Raw genomic sequence first — 22,028 nt, 5'->3', positions numbered from 1 at the left:
TGCCCATAGAGTGTGTAACCACTGATAACTCACCTGGCTTCTCTGAGCCTCAGTTTCCTCATCTCTAAAATAGAAAAGGTAATACTTGCCTTACAGAGTTGTGTGAATGTTACGAAAGGTAAGGTACATGAGGTTCCTAGAGCACTGCCTTACATTCTACTGCTTTGGAATGCCTTTGGTGACCCTGCGGTATTTGTGGCCGTGTTTGGGTTTCTGGGTTCCTGGCTCCTGTACCTCCATGGTAGCCTTTCCTTCCTCAGGGGTGAGGGAGAGTAAAAAGCTTCCACTAGTTTTCCTACAGGCATCTCTGGCGGTAGCAGGTTGACTTTTGCAATGGAATTTGTGTTTTTGTACAACATAAACCTCCTTTTCCTGAGCACCAAGGCAGCACTTATTTGCAAAAACCCATAAGCCTGACCCCTTTTTAGAGATCCCCTAGCAGAGTTTATGGTGGTCACACAGGGCTGTTTTTTTTAGATGCATTTGTGGGAACTGGGAAATGAGCCTTCAACTTGTACTTGACTTGTACTTGTTTTCCTGCTGTGTGAGCTCAAGGAGCCTGACTCATGCCACTTCCTGCACTTCCCCCTGACCTCCACAGGAGGGAGGCAGGCGTCCATGCCTGGCAAAGCCTCCTGCTGAGCTGCCAAAGCTCTAGCTGTTTGCTCAGCTGTCACATCCAGGTCCTGTCTTTACTGAACTGTCTACACAGCTTTACCTGGGGTGTGAGGCTCTCCAAGGCTTCCTGTTAGCTTTTTTGTTGGGGGTGGCAGGGTGAGGGGGATCTATTGCCACTCTCGAAGAACATGTTTCCCTTGTTTTTCAGGGAGCTTTTGGGTGCTCTCATTTATTTCTTATACAAGCTCAGTTTTGTCTATTGTATAGGGACAGTGTCTCTGAGAGGCAGCTTATTCATTTCTCAAGAGGAAAGATCTGTTAAGAATGTGGGATCAGAGTCCCACTGAGAATGATAGTAAAGGGGATGGGGGCGTTGGAAGGCCTCAAACTTGAAGCAAAGGAATTTACCCTTTCTCTGTTTTCTGATGCAAGACCTTCTCTGATGCAAGGTCTCTCCCTCTCTTCAAATGCCAGGCCAGCCCAGGCCTTTGCAGAATTGTCATAGAAAAAGAGCACATAGAGAACCAGTGAGTTGCAAGTTTCTGCAGAAAATAGACCAAAGATCTAGCTGCTCTGATGAATATTGTTGATAGCTTAAAAAAATAGCTTCTGAAGGTTTATAATGTACACTGAAAAGTGATTCCCTTTTCAGTCCTGTGTATCCCTTTTACCAGGGCTTTGGGTTTCAGGAGAAAGTAGGAAATCTTGTCCAGTTGTCTCCCAGGGGCTCCCTGCAGGGAAGGGAGCTGTACATGAGACAATGCTGATGCCGGCAGTGTCTGAGAACCTTACCCTTCCTGAGACAGATTCTGGGAGTGGGTGTGGGATGTGTTTAGAAGAGGGCTGGTAGGGGTGGGTGTTGGAGCAGAAGGGTCAGGAAGCAGGGGGTGGAGCTGGACCACAGGGGAGGGCAAGGTGGGTGGAAGAGGGAAGAGTGTGTATTGTCCAGTAGGGGGATGGGTTGGGGAAGGAGAATATCCAGGCTGGAGTTTGGGTGGCAGGGAGCCTGTGTCTGATGTTCCTGGGGAAATGTCCGGGGCTCCTAGCGTCCTGCGTGAGGGTCCAGGAAAGAGTCCACGAGTTCCATTCAAGAGTTCGTGTATCCTGTTCAGGTATCCGGGGATTTGGTCCAGGGACCTGGAGGTTTGGTTCAGCAGACCAGGAATCTTGGCTCTGAATCCCTGCTGCCGCTTCTGAAGTCCAGAGCCAGTAGTTCTGGCCGAGGCAGTGAAGTTTGTCTCCAACAATCCAGAAGTCCTGTTTGGGAGCTTGTTCAGTGTGAGGACTAGAGAGGTTCTGCTGGGGACAGCTGTGGTGGGTGGGGCCCGCCTGACGCAGAGGGTGGGCCCTCCTACAAGCAGCAGGAAACGCACCTTTCCTCGGAGCAGGTGTTGGAAGCTCAGGAAGATGGCATTGGGATCCTTGTGAGCTGTAGTCCTGCCCTGTGGAGGAAGCTGAGGGCAGAGGATGGTCCTGAGGCCGAAGACCAGGGCCAGATCTCAGGCCTCCCTTGTCTAAGTAGGAAAAACAGGATACCAGCACCCAGGCATTGTGGCTGGCAGGGAGCACTCTTAGTAGATCAACTCTTCTGCCCTTGAGCTCCCTGGAAGACCCCTTCTTCCCTCAGGTCTTCTAGGGGGACTGAGTCAGAAAAGAACAGTTTCTACAGATCCCTTGACTGGGGACCTACCTGGGTTCCAAGGAGGCTCTGCAGGGCCCCAAGGAGGAGACGGACCTGTCCAGAAAGCTGCCCCAGGAGGGATGAGAGGCAAGTGGGTCCCAGTTGTCCCCGTGCTGCCATCACTCCCTCCAGCAGAAGGGTCACTGCTCCCAGAATGTCCTGTGCCTTGGTCTCCTCCTGAGAAAGAGATGGAAGACAGAAGCGCACTGCCTCAAAGGGCACACTAATAGCGGGTGGGGAACCTGTAGGAATAGCCAGCAGAGTGAATCATACGGGCTGAGAATTGGACAAGACCAAGGTCCCACCCAGGGCAGGAATTCCTTCACGGTATCCTGACAACTGGTCATCAGCCTCTGCTTCAAAAACTCCAGGGTCCGCTAGTCCAGCCTGGTCTTAAACTTGGTTTTAGTGAGAAGAGCTCCTTATTTTCTTACGTTGCTGAAATCTTACCTCTTGGTTCTAGTGCTGCAAATTTACTCTTTCTGCTGCAAAACCTTAGGATCATTTGATTTTTAAACTGAATGAAGGCCAGGTGCAGTGGCTCACACCTGTAATCCCAGCACTTTGGGAGGCTGAGGCAGGTGGATCACCTGAGGTCAGGAGTTCAAGACCAGCCTGGCCAACATGGTGAAACCTCATCTCTACTAAAAATACAAAAATTAGCTGGGCATGGAGGTGGGCAGCTGTAATCCCAGCTATGTGGGAGACTGAGGCAGGAGAATCGCTTGAATCAGGGAGGCTGAGATTGCAGTGAGTTGAGATCGTGCCACTGCATTCCAGCCTGGGGGATAGAGTGAGACTCCATCTCAAATAATAAATGATAATAAATAAATAAACCAAATGTAGATATGAGACTCTATCATAAGGATGAAAAGAAAGGACTAAAAGGGACCCATAGGAACTGCCCTTCTTCCCTGATTCAGTACTGAGGGAAGAAGAGATGCTAGGGCTCTTGAGGATAGATTTTAGTTTTTTAAATTATTGCTCATAAAACATGCTTCTGGTCTCTTACTGCTCAGGCTGCTGCTTTCTGGACACATGTTAGTTTAATATGGTCTCTCTTAATAAATTAGCATATGTCTTCAGGGGGATGTCCAGTGTTCAGGCCAGTATATTTAAGTGTAGTCCACTCGGAATAGAGTTTTCTAGGAGCATTTCCACAATGGGGATGCTAAACATCGAACAGAAAAGAATTACTAGCTTTAAGAATAGCTGCTTCAGTAATGTTACATGGCAAGTTTGGGGGCAATTTAATTCTTTCAGATCCTTTTCATAGGAAGTGCTAGGGCCAGAGGCTTAAATGATGGAAGCAGGGCATTGTGGCCTGAAAGCTGGCATAGGACTTTACTCATTAATTTACACATGTAGAACTTTTTTCTTTTTCTTTTTTTCTTTTTGAGATGGAGTTTTGCTCTTGTCGCCCAGGCTGAAATGCATTGGCATGATCTCGGCTCATTGCGACCTCTGCCTCCCAGATTCAAGCAACTCTCCTGCCTCAGCCTCCTGAGTAGCTGGGATTACAGGCATGCACCACCATGCCTGGCTAATTTTGTATTTTCAGTAGAGATGGGGTTTCACCAAGTAGGCCAGGCTGCTCTCAAACTCCTGACCTCAGCTGATCCACTAGCCTCGGCCTCCCAAAGTGCTGGGATTACAGGCGTGAGCTCCTGGCCCACACGTAGAATTTTATATCTCTGTTATTTCACCTTGTTTTTGACCTAGTCATGAATCTTGATTCAGTCTTTTGTTATTTTAGCGGTACTTCCCAGCTTTGTGTCATCTGTGGATAACATATGAGTCTTACTTCTTCATGCCAATTTAAGAAGATTGAATGGGAACAGGTCAAAGGCATGGCCATGAGTGATTTCTCTCCAGCTTTTCATGGTGTTCAGCTTCAAATCTATTCACATATTGGACCTGCAAGCCATCATCTTATCCACAGGCTATCATTATAGGTGAATGTAGATTGGGTTAGGGTGGCCAAGCTGAAGGTGAGATATTTTTAAAAAGCTCAAGAATGTTGGAGAATCCGTGGGAAGCAGTAGGAAACTGAAGACAGGACTTAGGGAAGCCAAGGTTAGGAACGGCTTTCTTACCATCTGGGTTTTCCATTCTCCCAAGCTAAAGTCCACAGCAGGCAGCAGGACAGGTGTGGGCAAAGGGTTAACCTCTGGGCACAGGCTCTGTTGAAAAAGATTGTTGAGGGGAGAAGGGAGCTGAAATAGAGAGGGCTATGGTAGCCTAGTGAGAAGGGTAGTCCTCCATGAGTACTACGTCTAGATGAGAGCTTTTAAATGATGGCTGTATTGCAAAGATTAATCGTTGTCAGGGAGGGTGATCAGTAGGTGGTGACAATATGGGAAGAACAGTCATTGGCTCAAGGAGTTAGAGGAAGTGGTGTCTTCCCAGGAGTATGGGTGTCTTACCAGTTAATGAGGATAAAGGGGATAATGTTGGGAGTTCTCACCAGTCTGCTGTGAAGGACATGGGAGTCACGAAGCAGTTTACTGAGGACTCGGGGGTCACAGGCAGGAGGAGCCGGGCTGGACAGAGTTAGCCTTGCAGTTAGGAGAAGCATGACCACGAGGAGCAATTCTTAGATGAGGAGAGGTGAGGTTGAAAGATGAGGAGGAAATCATTGTCAGCTGGTATTCCAGGAATTCCCATTCAGGACCCAGACCCAAAATCCAAGGAATCCACCCCCAGACCCCTTATTTTTGAGAGAATGGGTTCCCCCAGCTCCCTGCCCCTGCAGTGTGTCTCCTTTCTCTCTCCCTTTCTGTCATGTTTCCATCTGGCCCTAGCCCCTCAAGAGTGTTCTCACCAGTCAGCTCCATTCTGGCCGGGGTGTCTGGCTGGCGTGGCTCCCTGTTTGGGGCCTCTCCCCTGAATCCTTCCTGGGGCCATGGAGGCGGCTTGGGCTCTTGCACTTCTGGGCAGAGTAGGGTGGGTCAAAGGCAGGCCAAGGATGAGGAATCTATCCTAAAAGTGGCAAGAAGAGTGAACATTTAACCGAGTTTCCAGGAAGAGACTGCCTGGCAGGGAGAACAGATGCTGGGGAGGGCTTGAGATGCTGACCAGCCTGGAACTGCCAAAGGCCTGACTTCTCTCACATTTTCTTGTGATGAAAGCATATGGTGCACCGGGTGCAGTGGCTCACGCCTGTAATCCCAGCATTTTGGGAGTCCAAGGTCAGGAGTTCGCGACCAGCCTAACATGGTGAAACCCTGTCTCTACTAAATACAAAAAAATTAGCAGGGCATGGTGGCATATGCCTGTAATCTGAGCTACTTGGGAGGCTGAGACAGGAGAATCGCTTATACCTGGGAGGTGGAGGTTGCCGTGAGCTGAGATCCCGCCACTGCACTCCAGCCTGGGCAATAAGAGCGAAACTCCGTCTCAAAAAAAAAAAAAAAAGAAAGAAAGAAAGAAAAAGAAAAAGAAAAGAAAAAAAGAAAGCATATGGTGTCTCCTTTTTGTCAGGCCTCCTCAGTGAATCTGACATGGATTTGGTGCCGCCTACCCCTGCTGAGAACAGCAGGACATGGTATGTATACACACATATCTTAATTGGCCTTAAATTCTGAGCAACCTTGGTTGTTAGGTCAGAGAAAATCTGGGATAGGGATAGAGAAGGAAAGTATTGTGGCTTCAGCCTGGAGAAGAGAGTGGAAAATGGGATGCAGGGCCCGGGTGAGGAATTGGCAGACATGCACAATATGTTGAGGGGTAACTTTTGCAGTGGGGAGTGGGGCTGGGGCGGGACAAACTGCACAAAGCTGTAACCGGGACCACTTAGAGGTCAGGATTAAAGGGCAGTATGGGAGAAATTAACCTCTATTCTTTCCCTATGTACCCCCACACATAAAGCCTCTGGAGCTTTTCTTTGGACTCCAAGTCCTGAAATACTCCATTATCTGAGGTCAAGAGATGGGCTAACAGTCCTGGGACTTCCTTCCTGAGGCCAGCTACCCAGGAAGGGGCACCTGCTGGGTGATGCCCACCTTAGGGGCTTACTTGCCTTAGGCGCCCACTAACATATCTGTCTCATAGCTCACTGCCTCCCTGCCCCCTTGGCAGAACCCCTTCCGGTTCCTTCACAGGACCCCCCACATGGCTTCCTCCTCCTTTCACAAGTTGTGCAAAGAGGCTTGCACCTGATTCAATATTGGGATTTCCTGTAGGTCTGTCAACATGCGTGGGCCCTCCTCCCATTACCTTCTCCTTGCGCCCTGGCTCGCCTAGCCCAGCTTCCCTAGCGCCAGATTCAGAACCTTAAGCTAACAAGGAATAACCAGCTAAGAATGGGGATTGGGGATGTGTCCATCTTAGTACTGTGTTCGCTAAGCCCCGAAGTGCAGCTCCCTCTCTTATTTTCTCCCTGGGCTCATGTACCCTTTCCTTAGGGCCAGCCAGGGCTGTGCTGTATTCCACCAAGTAAGTGATCAGTCCCTCAGAAACCAGCACCCCACCCCCTACCCCTGCTCTGCCCTGCTCCTCCCATTCTGGGAAGGCTACACTCTTCTCGACAAAGGTCAGTGCCTGTAGGTTCCAGTTTGCCTGCCCCTCCCCCAGCTAGGAGACCATTTCTCTTTGCTGTCCTTTATACCCTCACATAACCCCACACCCTGCTGGCCACTCACCGGGTGGAGAAGGGCTCCAGGACCCAAGTGCACAGCAGGCAGCCCTCTGGGGAGCAGATGGGTAGGAAGACATGTGGCGGTGGGGCAAAGCCCCTCCACAGCAGCAGGTCACACGCCTGCCTGGGCCACTTCTGCCCAATCAGAGGAGGGAACCACCAGACACTGGCAAAGGCCCCCGGAAGTGACGCCTTCTCTTCCCTGGAGCCCCTGCCTGGACCAGGGTCCACTCCTCCACCCACACACACCATGGAGAAGACTTGGATAGGGGGATTCATCTTTTCCTGGACATGGGCAACCTGGGACCTGGAGGGGGACAGGAGCAGAGGTTTTTTTCCAGGAGGAATCTGGCAGGACATTTGTGTCACTGGGGAAGAAGCCCAGAGGTCTTGTTTTAGATTGGTGGGGTTTTCACTTCCTGGCTATCCAAATTTCTTTTCCCTGGACATCACACCTGCTGCTGAAATCCAACAGGACACTTGCTTTCCTGTTTTTCTTTCTATAACCCCCTAGGGAGTCCTGTCTTGTTATTCCCCTTTTCGAAGTGGGATACGGATATTGCCCACATGACAGAAATCTCCTGTTATGGGCTGGTGTTATGGGGAAAGGGTTTAGACCGGTTGAGAGGACTGTCAGGTGCGGGGCACTGTATGTGCACGCATGCACCGGGTTAAGCCTGGGCTTAGGTGCTGGTCTGCTGGGGTCTAGTGACTTGGAGGGCTACACACACACAGCTCTCTGTGCATGGGGCCTTCCTTTGCTTGTTCTGTCTCCCTCTTCCATCTCCTACCGTTCCACATGTGACAAGAGGAATAACCAGCCCCATGTGTCCCTGTCTTAGGAAAGACAGCTGCTGGACCTCCCCCGCAAATACCTCCCTGCTGGCCCCCCTTTTCCTTTGGCCCTGGCTCTAGCTCCTTTGCTTTCTTCCCAGTCCTAGTCTCCCCACAGTCTCTGTCCTCAGGGGCGTCCCGGCCTGACCTTGTTCCCATCATCCCCCTGTCCCCTAGAACTTCCTCAGGCTCTCTCCTGTTCCTCCTCCCCAAGGATGGGCATGTCTGCTGAGAAGTGTGGCCTAGATCCTGGAATTTTCCCGACCAGCCAGACGAGATGTCTCCCAAGATTAGGAAGGAGGGTGCTGGGATAGCTGGGAGGATAGTGGGTGTGTGTGGGTGGGAGAGACAGGGAGGCAGGCATGACCATGGAACCAAGAGAAAGGAGGCTGGGAGTGGGTTGGAGAGGCAGAAGGTCCCTTGGGTGAAGGAAGGGGGTGAGGAAGCAAGAGGGGATGGTCGAATGGGCCTGAGGATAAGTTACAATGAGAGAGAGACACTGTCATTCCACAGAAAGGGGAATGCTGCCGGTTTCTGGCTAGGTCCGTGTCCTGGGTAACACAAGAATGAGGAGCGACCTCAGAGAGGAGGTAGGGAGGCAGGCTAGGCAGTGAGAGAGGGTGGTGAGGGTTTGAGGGGCGCTGTGGGCCAGGCAGGGGGAGATCGCCTGATGGGCCTTTCCTGTAGGTTGTCATATTTAAAGACAAGTCTTCATCCTTCGCGGAACCGGGTCCTGCTCACTGAGCGGTCCAGGCCTCAGGCCTAGCCTCTGCCCCTCCCTGGCCTGAGGCTCCCCTCCTGGGCTGGACACCGACCTCCTGGTCCAGCCGCCCTTTGGCCGCCAGCAGCGGGGGGCTCCGGGCCCGCCTCTCCTCCCCCTCTTCGCGCCCCCTGGTCCCTCCCCTCCCCCTCCCCCGCTCCCCCTTCCCCTCCCGCTCCTCCCTCCTCCCCTGCCCGGTCCCAGCCCCTCCCTCCCCTCCCCCATCCGCGATCCGGGCCGCTGCTGCTGGGCCGGACCCCCCGGGCTCAGCCCGGCCCCTCGCCGAGCTGCCGCCGCCGCCCCGTTTGCTGAGGAGGAGGCCCCCGGCCGGGGCGTCCGGCGCGGGGCATAAAACGGGCCGGAGCCGGCGCCCGGGGCAGTAGAGCCGCGTACGGCCCGGGTCAGCGCCCGACCGCCAGCGCTCCTCCGGGCCGCTCCTCCCGCCCCGCCCGGCCCGGCGCCGACTCTGCGGCCGCCCGACGAGCCCCTTGCTGCACTGCCCCGGCCCCGGCCCCGGCCCCCTCCCGCCGCACCGCCCCCGGCCCGGCCCTCCGCCCTCCGCACTCCCGCCTCCCTCCCTCCGCCCGCTCCCGCGCCCTCCTCCCTCCCGCCTCCCCAGCTGTCCCGTTCGCGTCATGCCGAGCCTCCCGGCCCCGCCGGCCCCGCTGCTGCTTCTCGGGCTGCTGCTGCTCGGCTCCCGGCCGGCCTGCGGCGCCGGCCCTGAGCCCCCCGCGCTGCCCATCCGTTCCGAAAAGGAGCCGCTGCCCGTTCGGGGAGCGGCAGGTAGGTGGGCGCCCGGGGGAGGCGCGGGCGGAGATACGGGCTCGGGGCGAGTCCGCGCCAGTCCGGAGGGGGCGCGGGACGCAGGTGGCTCGGCGCGGCGGGCGGCCCGGAGGGTGGGCGGGGGCTGAAGGGCGCGGTGCCCGGGACCCGGGACCCGCGGACAGCCCCCAGGGCGGCACACAGCGCGAGCTGGGCAGCGGCCTCCAGCCAAGCCCGTCCCCGCAGGCTGCTCCTTCGGCGGGAAGGTCTATGCCTTGGAGGAGACGTGGCACCCGGACCTGGGGGAGCCCTTCGGGGTGATGCGCTGCGTGCTGTGCGCCTGCGAGGCGGTGAGTGCGCCCCGCGGCCGGCCAGGGCCCTGACTGGTGGGGAGCGCGAGTCGCGCGGACGTCGGAGTGCTGAGAAGGAGCCCAGTCGGCAGACGTTGGGGATATTTTTCTGGTGGAGGAAGGGGAATCAGCCCCTTCAAGTCTTATGTGCTGTTACTGATCGCCCACTCTGTGTGAGGCTCTGTGCCAACTCCGTTTCGTTCCCAGCTCACCTAACTCCCATGGCAGCCTCGCTAGATAGCGAGAGTATTATTATCCCCATTTTCCAGACAGGGACCTTGAGGCCCAGAGAGACGAAGTAGCTTGTCTAGGGTCACGCAGATTGTAAGTGGCAAAGCTGGCTGACTCTGCGGGACATCCTTGCCTGGGTGTTTCATCAGTTGGCTTCTTGCGCTCACTTGGGTTTCCCGCCTTTTCCGGGAGCAGCCTCAGTGGGGTCGCCGTACCAGGGGCCCTGGCAGGGTCAGCTGCAAGAACATCAAACCAGAGTGTCCAACCTTGGCCTGTGGGCAGCCGCGCCAGCTGCCGGGACACTGCTGCCAGACCTGCCCCCAGGGTAAGGCTTGCTCCGCCCTGCGGGGAGGGAGGCAGGGCCAAGGTACTGGGTCCTGGGCCACTTGGATGGGGCTTCGGACTGGCCCTTCCCATGGCCCGCTGAAGCCCGTGTTCTTACCCCGCCCCCTGCAGAGCGTAGCAGTTCGGAGCGGCAGCCTAGCGGCCTGTCCTTCGAGTATCCGCGGGACCCGGAGCATCGCAGTTATAGCGACCGCGGGGAGCCAGGCGCTGAGGAGCGGGCCCGTGGTGACGGCCACACGGGTAGGGGGCTGGCGAACAGCGGGTTGTGGTTGAGGCTGGGCCACCAAAGCAGCATTTGACAGTGCTCAGGCCATCTTCCTCACGTCCCAGACTTCGTGGCGCTGCTGACAGGGCCGAGGTCGCAGGCGGTGGCACGAGCCCGAGTCTCGCTGCTGCGCTCTAGCCTCCGCTTCTCCATCTCCTACAGGCGGTGAGAAAGGGGAAAGAGCAAGGAGGGGTCAGCTGCTGGCCGGGAGGGAAACTGGGAGAGCTGGGAGGGGCTGCTTTTGGCTCAGTCTGGCCTCACCTGACCTCTCATTCCCAGGCTGGACCGCCCTACCAGGGTCCGCTTCTCAGACTCCAATGGCAGTGTCCTGTTTGAACACCCTGCAGCCCCCACCCAAGATGGCCTGGTGAGATGATGTCATTTATGAGCACTTGTCCAGTCTGGGCACTGTGCTGAGAGCATGCTCTGCATTGCCTCCAGTGGTCCTCACCACAGCCCAGTGGGAGGAAGGCACTGACATTATGATGACCATTTTACAGAAGGGGAAACTGAGGCTCAGTAGGAGAATGTGATTTGTTCAAGGTCACACAGCTAGTAAGTGGTGTAGCCAGGACTGGAACCCAAGCATCTGCCTCCGGGGTTCTTTCTTAAGCTTCCTAGGGCACCCTGGAGGTTCCTTTCCATATTCCTTTTTCATCAGGCCTGCCTGGACCTCCTAATTGGCCTAACCTGCACAGTGTCTGAGTGTAGGGCCTTCTTATCTCTCTGCTCCAGGTCTGTGGGGTGTGGCGAGCAGTGCCTCGGTTGTCTCTGCGGCTCCTTAGGGCAGAACAGCTGCATGTGGCACTTGTGACACTCACTCACCCTTCAGGGGAGGTCTGGGGGCCTCTCATCCGGCACCGGGCCCTGGCTGCAGGTAGGGAGCAAAGAGCCCTGGGCATGAAGTTCTGAGTTTTCTCTATCCCCCAGGAAAGGGGAGGGGGTGTTCTGACGGGCTCTCATCATCCTCCCTTCCCCAGAGACTTTCAGTGCCATCCTGACTCTAGAAGGCTCCCCAGAGCAGGGCATAGGGGGCATCACCCTGCTCACTCTCAGTGATACAGAGGACTCCTTGCATTTTTTGCTGCTCTTCCGAGGGCTGCTGGAACCCAGGAGTGGGGGTAAGTGGGATGGGGGCAAGACACGTGAGAAGGTTAGGGAGAGCACCTGTCTCAGAAAGGCCCACATGTGCGGCCTTGCAGGACTAACCCAGGTTCCCTTGAGGCTCCAGATTCTACACCAGGGGCAACTACTGCGAGAACTTCAGGCCAATGTCTCAGCACAGGTGAGCGGGGATCTGGCTCTTGCTGCCACCTGTCTTGGCCTCTTGCTATTGCCCATCACACCCTGCTCTGTCCCCAGGAACCAGGCTTTGCTGAGGTGCTGCCCAACCTGACAGTCCAGGAGATGGACTGGCTGGTGCTGGGGGAGCTGCAGATGGCCCTGGAGAGGGCAGGCAGGCCAGGGCTGCGCATCAGTGGACACATTGCTGCCAGGAAGAGCTGTGACGGTGAGGTGGGGCGGGGAGGGCCTGGTGTCCTGGGCATGCACAACTGAGAGGCACAGACATGTGCCAGGGAAGGGGCCAGGGTGGGTATGGGAGAGATCCTGAGGACTGGGGGTGTAAGCAGCCATGGGGTAAGCCTAGCCTCACCTGTCTTGCCCCTCCATAGTCCTGCAAAGTGTCCTTTGTGGGGCTGATGTCCTGATCCCAGTCCAGACGGGTGCTGCCGGCTCGGCCAGCCTCACGCTGCTAGGAAATGGCTCCCTGATCTATCAGGTAAGAGCCAGGGGCTGCAGAAGGTGGGGGAGGGGTGGAGTGGGCAGCAGGCCCCAGGCCTTTACTGTCCCTCCACTTTGCCCTCCTCCACCCCTGCCCATCAGGTGCAAGTGGTAGGGACAAGCAGTGAGGTGGTGGCCATGACACTGGAGACCAAGCCTCAGCGGAGGGATCAGCGCACTGTCCTGTGCCACATGGCTGGACTCCAGCCCGGAGGACACATGGTGAGGGCTCCAGGTTGCTTTACTCCAGGGCCCAGTGCATGGGCTGTGGGAAGCCAGGTTGGATAAGCAGGGATGTCCGTTATCATCCACTCACTCATGGATTCTCCCACTCATTCTTTTATTCATTTGACTTTTTTTTTTGAGATGGAGTCTTGCTCTGTCGCCTGGGCTGGAGTGCAGTGGCATGATCTCAGCTCACTGCGACCTCTGCCTCCCGGGTTCAAGTGATTCTCTTGCCTCAGCCTCCCGAGTAGCTGGGACCACAGGCATGCACCACCATGCCCGGCTAATTTCTGTATTTTTAGTAGAGATGGAGTTTCACCATGTTGGCCAGGATGGTCTCGATCTCTTGACTTGTGATCTGCCCGCCTCGGCCTCCCAAAGTGCTGGGATTACAGGTGTGTAGCCATCGCGCCCGGCCTGATTTGACATTTTTAGTGAGCCCCAGACTAGGGACTAGAGTACAAAGCAAATCAGATGTAGCCCCTGTGCTCAGCAAGTTCACAGTCAAATGGGAGGCATTGGACCTGGAGAACAGTGTCATAGGCCACATAGTAGTAATTGTAATGTCAATGGTTGCTACTTATAGGGTCTTTCTATGTGTTAGGTGCTGAATTGGTGGCCTTACATATTTTTTGACTTTCACAGTACACATTTTATAGATGAGGAAGTGAAGGCTTGGAGAAATTAAGTAACTCTTCAAGGTTGTTACATAGCTAAGAAGTAGCAGGGAGGGCCATGAAACTGGGCCTGCCAGGTCCTTATCCTGTGTTTCTGGTGTGTGGAAGTGTGTGTGGGTGGAGTGGGGGCACAAAATGACCCAAGGTTTCAGAACCTTGGGCTCGTGTGAGAGCTGAGGAAGACCTGTCCTCCCCTGCCCCCCCAGGCCGTGGGTATCTGCCTTGGGCTGGGTGCCCGAGGGGCTCATATGCTGCTGCAGAACGAGCTCTTCTTGAACGTGGGCACCAAGGACTTCCCAGATGGAGAGCTTCGGGGGCACGTGGCTGCCTTGCCCTACAGTGGGCATAGCGCCCGCCATGACAGTGAGTGTCCTTAGGGGTCTATCGGCCCTTTGGTTTCCTAGAACATTTGAGGGATGGTGGCAGACAGCCAGAGCCTGGTGTGTCTTTCTTCAGATGCCTTTCCGGTTGCCATCTGAAGGTGGGGACATATAGGGTGGCCCTGCTGGCAGACTCTTCCTGTTGCCGAGGTGCAAGGGTCTAAAACTTGCTGCTCTCCAGACCCTGGACCTATGGACAGTGTCTAACAGCTCCTGGAATGTGTGCTGGGGAGCTGGGGAATGCTGGGTTTGAGGGCTTGCCGTAGGCCACCTTCTCACCTGTCATCTCTCCTCTGTCTGGACCCAGGGCTGCCCGTGCCCCTAGCAGGAGCCCTGGTGCTACCCCCTGTGAAGAGCCAGGCAGCAGGGCATGCTTGGCTCTCCCTGGATACCCACTGTCACCTGCACTATGAAGTGCTGCTGGCTGGGCTTGGTGGCTCAGAACAAGGCACTGTCACTGCCCACCTTCTTGGGCCTCCTGGAATGCCAGGGCCTCGGCGGCTGCTGAAGGGATTCTATGGCCCAGAGGTAAGGATGTGATGGTAGGCGGCAGCTTGGAACATTTCTACGTTTTAGCTTGAAGGGCTGTGTGGACCTATGGTGGGGGAAGCAGAGAGCAGGCAGCCTGGTATAGAAGAACTGGTGTAAATAAAATAAATTAAACAGTGATTTGTAGGCTGGGTGCAGTGGCTCATGCCTGTAATCCCAACACTTTGGGAGGCCAGGCAGGTGGGTCACCTGAGGTAGGAAGCTCAAGACCAGCCTGGCCAACATGGAGAAACCCCATCTCTACTAAAAATACAAAAGTAGCCAGGCGTGGTGGTGCATGCCTGTAATCCCAGCTACTCCGGAGGCTGAGGCAGGAGAATTGCTTGAATCCAGGAGGCAGAGTTTGCAGTGAGCTGAGATTGCGCCATTGCACTCCAGCCTGGGCAACAAGAGCAAAACTCCATCTCCACACAAAAAAAAAGCTGGCATGGGCTTGGGAGTCAGATAGACCTGGGCATGACTCTGACTCGGCTTTTTATTATTCATTCTCCTTTCTATGTCTTTCTTTGGTGGGGTATCTTGGATCGTATGTAATATCCTGGACCTCAGCGGGGTAGGTGGGATGGACTAAGCCCTTCAAGTGGGGTGAGTTCTCATGGACTTGGAGTCAGAGAGACCTGGCTTCCAAGCTCCGTACTATTGCCAATGGGTTTTGCTACCCTGAAGACTTTATTTGACCTCCCTGGCTCTCAGTTTCCTCATCTGTGACTTGGGGAAGTAGGCTCAGCCCTAAAGTGCCTTATTCCCATCCATTATCCTGTCTCTGTGCAGGCCCAGGGCGTGGTGAAGGACCTGGAGCCGGAGCTGCTGCGGCACCTGGCAAAAGGCGTGGCCTCCCTGCTGATCGCCACCAAGGGTAGCCCCAGAGGGGAGCTCCGAGGGCAGGTAGGTGGGGAGTGTGGACAGTGGGGGCAGTGGGGAGGGTGCAGAGTTGGGGTGACACTGTGTGCCCTTGTACTAGTCACTTGCTGTCTGTGAGTCCTGGGGGGTGGTCATATCACACCTCCTGGCTGGTGGGGAGGATGAAGACAAACAAGCCACATGAGGAGGCTGGCAGCCCAGCACCCTCTTCCTGGCAGCTGGGATGATTGTGGAGCGAATGGCATCCTCCTGGGCCACCGCAGCGCTCAGGGGGCCGAGGTGTCTCCTGTTGGCTGGCCGGCTGCTGCTGGTAAAGACGCGAGGGGGAGCCCCAGCGCCACCTCAATTGGCCTCTCCTCCCAGGTGCACATTGCCAACCAATGTGAGGTGGGCGGACTGCGCCTGGGGGCCGCCGGAGTCGAGGGGGTGCGGGAGCCAGGGGCTCCGGATACAGCCGCTGCTGCGCCACCTGTGGTGCCTGGTCCACCGGCCCTAGCGCCTGCCAAACCTGTTGGTCCTGGGCGGCCCCGAGACCCCAACACATGCTTCTTCGAGGGGCAGCAGCGCCCCCACGGGGCTCGCTGGGCACCTAACTACGACCCGCTCTGCTCACTCTGCACCTGCCAGGTAGGAGGTCCTGGAAGGGCACATTGGGTCCTGGGATCTGGGGCAAGGGGCCTGGACTCTCTCGTCATTGCCTCTGTCCCTCTCTGCAGAGACGAACGGTGATCTGTGACCCGGTGGTGTGCCCACCACCCAGCTGCCCACACCCGGTGCAGGCTCCCGATCAGTGCTGCCCTGTTTGCCCTGGTGAGTTCCCTGCAGGGGAGTGGAGGGAGGAGTCAGCCCAGTGTGGACCGGTCCTTTGGGGAGGGAAGGAGGTCGGTCACCCTCTGCTTTCACCATTTCTTTGGCTCCACAGAGAAACAAGATGTCAGAGACCTGCCAGGGCTGCCGAGGAGCCGGGACCCAGGAGAGGGTGAGCTGGAAGGGTGCGTGCAGGGTGGGAGGCCCCAGAGGAGCCATTAGGTTGAACCAGGAGGGGGACAAGAAGGGGAGAGTATATAGGGGGTGGCCTGAGGGGCACAGATCCCAAGCAATGCCTGACAGGACTCATTAGTGTTACTGGCCCCCAAATGGGCCCTTGTCTTAGGCCCACGTGGGCTGGCCTGAGGCTCAAGCCTTGGTTGTGGGCCCAGCTGATGAGCTCATACTAACGGCCGCTGGGCCCTGTTCCCCACCAGGCTGCTATTTTGATGGTGACCGGAGCTGGCGGGCAGCGGGTACGCGGTGGCACCCCGTTGTGCCCCCCTTTGGCTTAATTAAGTGTGCTGTCTGCACCTGCAAGGTATGGCCACCCAATCTTCTCTGGTGCCATAACCCAGCGGGGTCTGCAGAGATGGGGAGGGGCTGCCAGGTGAGGAAGGCCCGTCCTTGCTGAGGAGGGCTCAAGGATCAAACCGATATGAGAAAAGGCCCTTGCGCTCTGAGAGTTGGCTTCCTGTGGGAAAAGGAACAGGGCTGACCTGGGTGTGGGTTCTGGCTCTGCCAGCTAACTAGTGCCGATGACCCTAGGCACCTTCTGTCCTTGAGTCTCACTTTCCTCTCCTGTAAGCAGATATGATGGCAACTACCTTGCAGGGTTCCGATGAGAAGCTGAGTTTAGGTCTATAAAGCAAGCCCGGGCCTCTGAGTAAAAGGCCACAGAGAGACTGCATCTGAGGTGTGGAATAGGAGAGGGAGCAGGCAGGAGGTTTATGTGCCCCCTGCCTGACACTCCTTGCTTAATGGATCCCTACAGGGGGGCACTGGAGAGGTGCACTGTGAGAAGGTGCAGTGTCCCCGGCTGGCCTGTGCCCAGCCTGTCCGTGTCAACCCCACCGACTGCTGCAAACAGTGTCCAGGTGAGAGAGGTGGCTGGGCACTGAGGCCTCACCTTAGGGTTGAGGCAGGCCTAGTCCTGGATGAGGGGAAGGATGCTCAGCTAATTGAGCATTTACTGAGCACTGCTCTGTGCCTTACCTGGAGCCAGGATTCTAAATGGTGCGGAAAGAATGTGATATTCTAGTGTGATATGATGGGTTCTGGTTCCTGCTCCATCCATCCATCCATCCACCCATCAATGCATCCATCCATCCATCCATCCATCCATCCATCCATCCATCCATCCATCCATCCCTTGATCTGTCCATTCATCTGTCCACCCACCAATCCAAATTTATCACCTACTGAGTGCCAGAAACTGCTAGGTGCTGGGGATTCAAAAAGAATACTCAAAAAACCAGGTTGGTCCTCCTGAGCTGACCGTTTCTCTTTCCCTCTCAACAGTGGAGTCGGGGGTCCACCCCCAGTTGGGGGACCCCATGCAGGCTGATGGGCCCCGGGGCTGCCGTTTTGCTGGGCAGTGGTTCCCAGAGAGTCAGAGCTGGCACCCATCAGTGCCCCCTTTTGGAGAGATGAGCTGTATCACCTGCAGGTGTGGGGTAAGTGGGGAGCCTGGTCTGGAGTAGGGAGGCCTTCCCAGGGAGGTCCCTGAAGAAGCTGAAGGCCACTGTGTCCCAGTGCCTCTGGGGGACCCTCAGTGTCTGCTCTGTCTTGTACCAGGCAGGGGTGCCTCACTGTGAGCGGGATGACTGTTCACTGCCACTGTCCTGCAGCTCGGGGAAGGAGAGTCGATGCTGTTCCCGCTGCACAGCCCGCCGGCGGCGTAAGTGAGGGAGTCCAGGGTCAGCAGCTGTGAGTGGAGGGCTGACCTGCCCGTGGGACTCCTGATCAGGGAACGGAGCTTTCAGTGTGTGCAGCAACAGTGCAGCCTCACAAGTGCCATCACACATCACAACTGCCTCACAAGTGCCATTCCAATCCACCCTCACAGCAACCTGCTGGAATTGTTATTTACAACCATTTCTTTGCAAATAAGATTTCTGAAGCTCAGAGGAATTAAGCAACAAGATGAAGGTCACCCAGCTGTGTGCACTGACCTGTTTAGAAAATGCTGGCCTTGGCCGGGCGCGGTGGCTCAAGCCTGTAATCCCAGCACTTTGGGAGGCCGAGACGGGTGGATCACGAGGTCAGGAGATCGAGACCATCCTGGCTAACACGGTGAAACCCCGTCTCTACTAAAAAAATACAAAAAATTAGCCGGGCGAGATGGCGGGCACCTGTAGTCCCAGCTACTCGGGAGGCTGAGGCAGGAGAGTGGTGTAAACCCGGGAGGCGGAGCTTGCAGTGAGCCGAGATCGCGCCACTGCACTCCAGCCTGGGCGACAGAGCGAGACTCCGTCTCAAAAAAAAAAAAAGAAAAGAAAATGCTGGCCTTTCTGGGACCAAGGCAGTGATGCTTTGCCCTGCCCTCCATCCTCCATGCCTCTCTGTGCCTCTCCACTCCCTCTCCCCTCCTCCGACATTCCCTCCCTTCTGTCTCCAGCAGCCCCAGAGACCAGGATTGATCCAGAGCTGGAGAAAGAAGCCGAAGGCTCTTAGAGAACAGCCAGAGGGCCACATGACCAAGAGGATGGGGCCTGAGCTGGGGAAGGGGTGGCATCGAGGACCTTCTTGCATTCTCCTGTGGGAAGCCCAGTGCCTTTGTTCCTCTGTCCTGCCTCTACTCCCACCCCCGCTACCTCTGGGAACCACAGCTCCACAAGGGGGAGAGGCAGCTGGGCCAGACCGAGGTCACAGCCACTCCAAATCCTGCCCTGCCACCCTCGGCCTCTGTCCTGGAAGCCCCACCCCTTTCCTTCTGTATATAATGTCACTAGCTTGTTGGGATTTTTAATTTATCCTCACTCAGCACCAAGGGCCCCGACACTCCACTCCTGCTGCCCCTGAGCTGAGCAGAGTCATTATTGGAGAGTTTTGTATTTATTAAAACATTTCTTTTTCAGTCTTTGGGCATGAGGTTGGCTCTCTGCGGCCAGGAACCTGAGTGGGGCCTGGTGGAGAAGGGGCAGACAGTAGGAGGTGAGAGAGAGGAGCTCTGACCCTTGGGGAGCAGAAAGAGACCCGGAGAGGCAGAGGATAGTGTGGCAGTTGGCTGACACACCTGGGTTCCACAGATGCTCCTTGAGATGGTCTAGAGACTCAAGAATTTAGGGAAGTAGAAGCAGGATTTGACTCAAGTTTACTTTCCCACATCGCTGGCATGTTTGCTAACTTCATGTTTGAAGTTGCTCCAGAGAGAATCAAAAGTGTTACCAGCCTCTTTCTCTCTCCCTCCTTCCCTCCCTCCCTCCCTCCCTCCCTCCTTCCCTCCTTCCCTCCTTCCCTCCTTCCCTCCTTCCTTCCTTCCTTCCTCCCTCCCTCCCTCCCTCCTTCCCTTCCCTTCCCTTCCCTCACACCAGTGGGGTCTTGCTATGTTGCCCAGGATGATCTTGAACTCCTAGCCTCAAGTGATCCTCCTGTCTTGGTCTCCCAAAGTGTTGGGATTACAGGCATGGGTCACCACACCCAGCCCAGCCTCTACCTTCTTTGTCTAAAGTGAGGCAAACACTTTCCTGTTTTTTTCCTGGAAACTTGTGTTCTGGACCAGTTCTGGGGCAAACGGGGGTCAGAGTGGATTGGAATCAGCTCTGGTCCAGCTTTTGGTTGCGCTTACGTTGAGACCAAAGTATGTGGAGAATAAGACAAGACCCTCCTGCCCTGTTACCCTCTTCTCTCTCCCCTCCCTCATTCCCCCAGGCATTCTGACAAGCTCTAGGAAATGAGGGTATCAGAACAGAAATCTAACAATTGTATGTAGCTGCAGATCCATCTTTCATATAAACAATGTGGAGTCAAATGAATCTGGGATTTTATGATCTGGCAGGGCAGGGGAAAGGGAAATCATAGCTTCCTTAGAGAGTGTTAGGCATGCTGTGTGTGGTTAAGAAGTTATTGTCTTAGCCCATTGAAGCATCGAGTTCCAATTCTGCTGTTAACTAGCTGAGTTATTTAACTTTCATGAACCCCTGTTTCCCTTTTATAAAACACATGCTATCCTCCTCACAGGATTCAATCAGAACACATGCATTACACAGCTCAGGGCCTGGCACGTATTTGCTGCAAAAGGCACTCTCCCTGAGGTGGGATTTGTGGGGCTGGTTTGGAATGAAGGCGGGGGAGAACCGCAGGGAGGACAGTGGCCATGGGCTTCAGTTGCATTTGGCAACTGATATCCCGCTGAATGCTTAGGGGGGGACTGAGGGGACTGAGGGGCTGGACTGAGGATGCAGGGATGATAAAGATGGGGATAACAACTTGGGCCAGAGCCCTGACTCTTAATAGGAGGATCGTGAGGGCCAGATAGGGATGAAAAAGCAGCAGTATTCAGCACGGGGTTAAGTGTGGGAGTGAGGCACCAGTTGTGGTATGATGAAGGTTTGGCCCAGAAATAGTGCACTGACAGTGTTGTCCTCCTTGGTGAGGAACTTTGGTGGGAAGAAGGGTTGGAAAGAGAAATTTTGATCCTTGGATTTAACCCGAGTTTGTTACTGATGGTCACAACACAACACGGGTTGGATTTAACCCGAGTTTGTTACTGATGGTCACAACACAACACGGGTTGGATTTAACCTGAGTTTGTTACTGATGGGAAGGATAGAGGCAGGTGAGTCACTGTAGGATGGCTCGTTGGGCTCCACCGAGCTGGAACCACAGGCACCAGGAGGGATTCCGAGCAGGCCTCAGTGCATGTGAGTGAACCAATGAGCAGGCGATGGGGCCAGGCAGAGCCCTGTCCTCTTTAGACAAAAACCGTTGAAACACCTTTCCTATCCTAGCCTGTGTTCCAACCAAAGCTGGCCAGTCTCCAGGCCCTGCCTGAGCCCCAGGGAAGTGGTATGGTGACTCAGAAGGGCCAGCCCTGTGCAGTGTGTGAGGAACTTCATTTCAGACCTGTTGGAAGCCCTGATGTTCAGAGACCTCAAGAACATCATTCATTTTTCCCATCCATTCAATGCCCATTCAATGCCCATCCATTCAGTGCCCTATCCATTCCCCTCAGGCAACTGCACATCGGTCAGACAACCTTTCCCTTTCCAGAAAACCAAACCAAAAACCCTACAACAGCAGCAAAATCCAAGCAGAGGCCCATTTTCTTGGGTTTAGTATTTCAGGGTCTCAAAATGGTTACCCGTAGTATTTAAAATTTGATCTCTCACCCTGGGGTCAGTCAGGCCTTCTACATTGCACAGGGTTTGACTCGACCACCGAGCTTCTCCAGCAGGGATGGTTCTGATACACCGTTTTTTGAAGAGAAAACTCCTTCATGTGCAGTAATCCACTTTGCCAAGTTCTCCTTGTGCGACCACCTCTTAGGCATTCCCTAGTGACACTCTGCCCACTTTCAGTATACCAAATCCAGATTGTGCTAAGGTAGGTGATGAACAGAGACCAGTTTGGAGCTATGGCATGGTGGTGCTGCTGGCAGCCATCAGTTCACGTTTGTCTGTGTCACCAGAGCAGGGTCTGTGCAATGACTTAAGAACAATAATTTTCAAATCTTGGCCATGGATATGTGAAATTGTCACGGGGCAGAGGGACAGATGGGAGTTCCAGGGACCTCCTGGGAGTGGGGAGAGCCGAGGCAGGCGGATCACCTGAGGTCAGGAGTTCAAGACGAGCCTGTCAACATGATGAAACCCCGTCTCTACTAAAAATACAAAAAGTTAGCCGGGCGTGGTGGCGGATGCCTGTAATCCCAGCTACTCGGGAGGCCGAGCCAGGAGAATCACTTGAACCTGGGAGGCAGAGTTTGCAGTGAGCTGAGATTATGCCATTGCACTCCAGCCTGGGCGACAAGAGCGAGACTCTGTCTCAAAACAAACAAACAAACAAACAAAAAAACCCCAGCAAAACTAGCAGATATGTTCCTTGCTAGTCATGACCCATGGTCATAAGATGTTTACGGCTCAAGAAACAGCTTCACAATGCCTGCAAAGACAAACTCCTATGACAGCAGAATGTCCTGATGTCCCCATATCACATAACAATGTATGCTTTTATGATGGTTATAGTCAGGCTTTGATGCACTTACGCACTAAAATGCCAAGGATAGTTTTCTTTAAATCAGCAACACAATAAATGTCAT

The 22,028-nt window shown here is 55.0% G+C and overlaps 2 protein-coding genes across 5 annotated transcripts; one reads left to right on the top strand and one right to left on the bottom strand.

The window, feature by feature from the left end:
* Positions 1-1,162: 1,162 nt before the first annotated feature.
* Positions 1,163-7,217, bottom strand: THPO (thrombopoietin). Its single transcript, XM_023187503.1, is given in 6 exon segments — positions 1,163-2,072; positions 2,309-2,476; positions 4,396-4,482; positions 4,767-4,894; positions 5,124-5,281; positions 6,943-7,217. Coding segments are annotated over 6 exon segments (1,482 nt in total). The 3' UTR covers positions 1,163-1,406.
* A 1,716-nt stretch (positions 7,218-8,933) lies between these two features.
* Positions 8,934-19,739, top strand: CHRD (chordin). 4 transcript variants are annotated; one of them, XM_023187501.2, is made up of 24 exons: positions 9,159-9,315; positions 9,541-9,644; positions 9,914-9,968; positions 10,071-10,200; positions 10,332-10,460; positions 10,551-10,650; positions 10,765-10,852; positions 11,221-11,362; positions 11,466-11,606; positions 11,717-11,770; positions 11,848-11,995; positions 12,159-12,265; positions 12,370-12,489; positions 13,376-13,532; positions 13,857-14,077; positions 14,870-14,983; positions 15,323-15,586; positions 15,676-15,769; positions 15,882-15,938; positions 16,204-16,307; positions 16,761-16,863; positions 17,288-17,442; positions 17,564-17,666; positions 18,387-19,739. In XM_023187501.2, the coding sequence occupies exons 11-24, from the start codon at positions 11,893-11,895 to the stop codon at positions 18,440-18,442; spliced, it is 1,758 nt and encodes a 585-aa protein (XP_023043269.1). In that variant the 5' UTR covers positions 9,159-9,315; positions 9,541-9,644; positions 9,914-9,968; positions 10,071-10,200; positions 10,332-10,460; positions 10,551-10,650; positions 10,765-10,852; positions 11,221-11,362; positions 11,466-11,606; positions 11,717-11,770; positions 11,848-11,892; the 3' UTR covers positions 18,443-19,739. The 4 variants fall into 4 exon arrangements, with proteins under 4 accessions (XP_023043268.1, XP_023043267.1, XP_023043269.1 ...); XM_023187500.1 differs by lacking the exon at positions 9,914-9,968 and having other exon boundaries at positions 8,934-9,315; positions 11,688-11,770; positions 18,390-18,854; XM_023187499.1 differs by lacking the exon at positions 9,914-9,968 and having other exon boundaries at positions 8,934-9,315; positions 11,688-11,770; positions 18,387-18,854.
* Positions 19,740-22,028: the final 2,289 nt, after the last annotated feature.

This window comes from Piliocolobus tephrosceles, chromosome 2, assembly GCF_002776525.5.
Source record: "Piliocolobus tephrosceles isolate RC106 chromosome 2, ASM277652v3, whole genome shotgun sequence".
NCBI lineage: Eukaryota > Metazoa > Chordata > Mammalia > Primates > Cercopithecidae > Piliocolobus > Piliocolobus tephrosceles.
The sequence above is the reverse complement of the archived record's forward strand: the minus strand, read 5'-3'. Positions and strand labels throughout refer to the sequence as shown.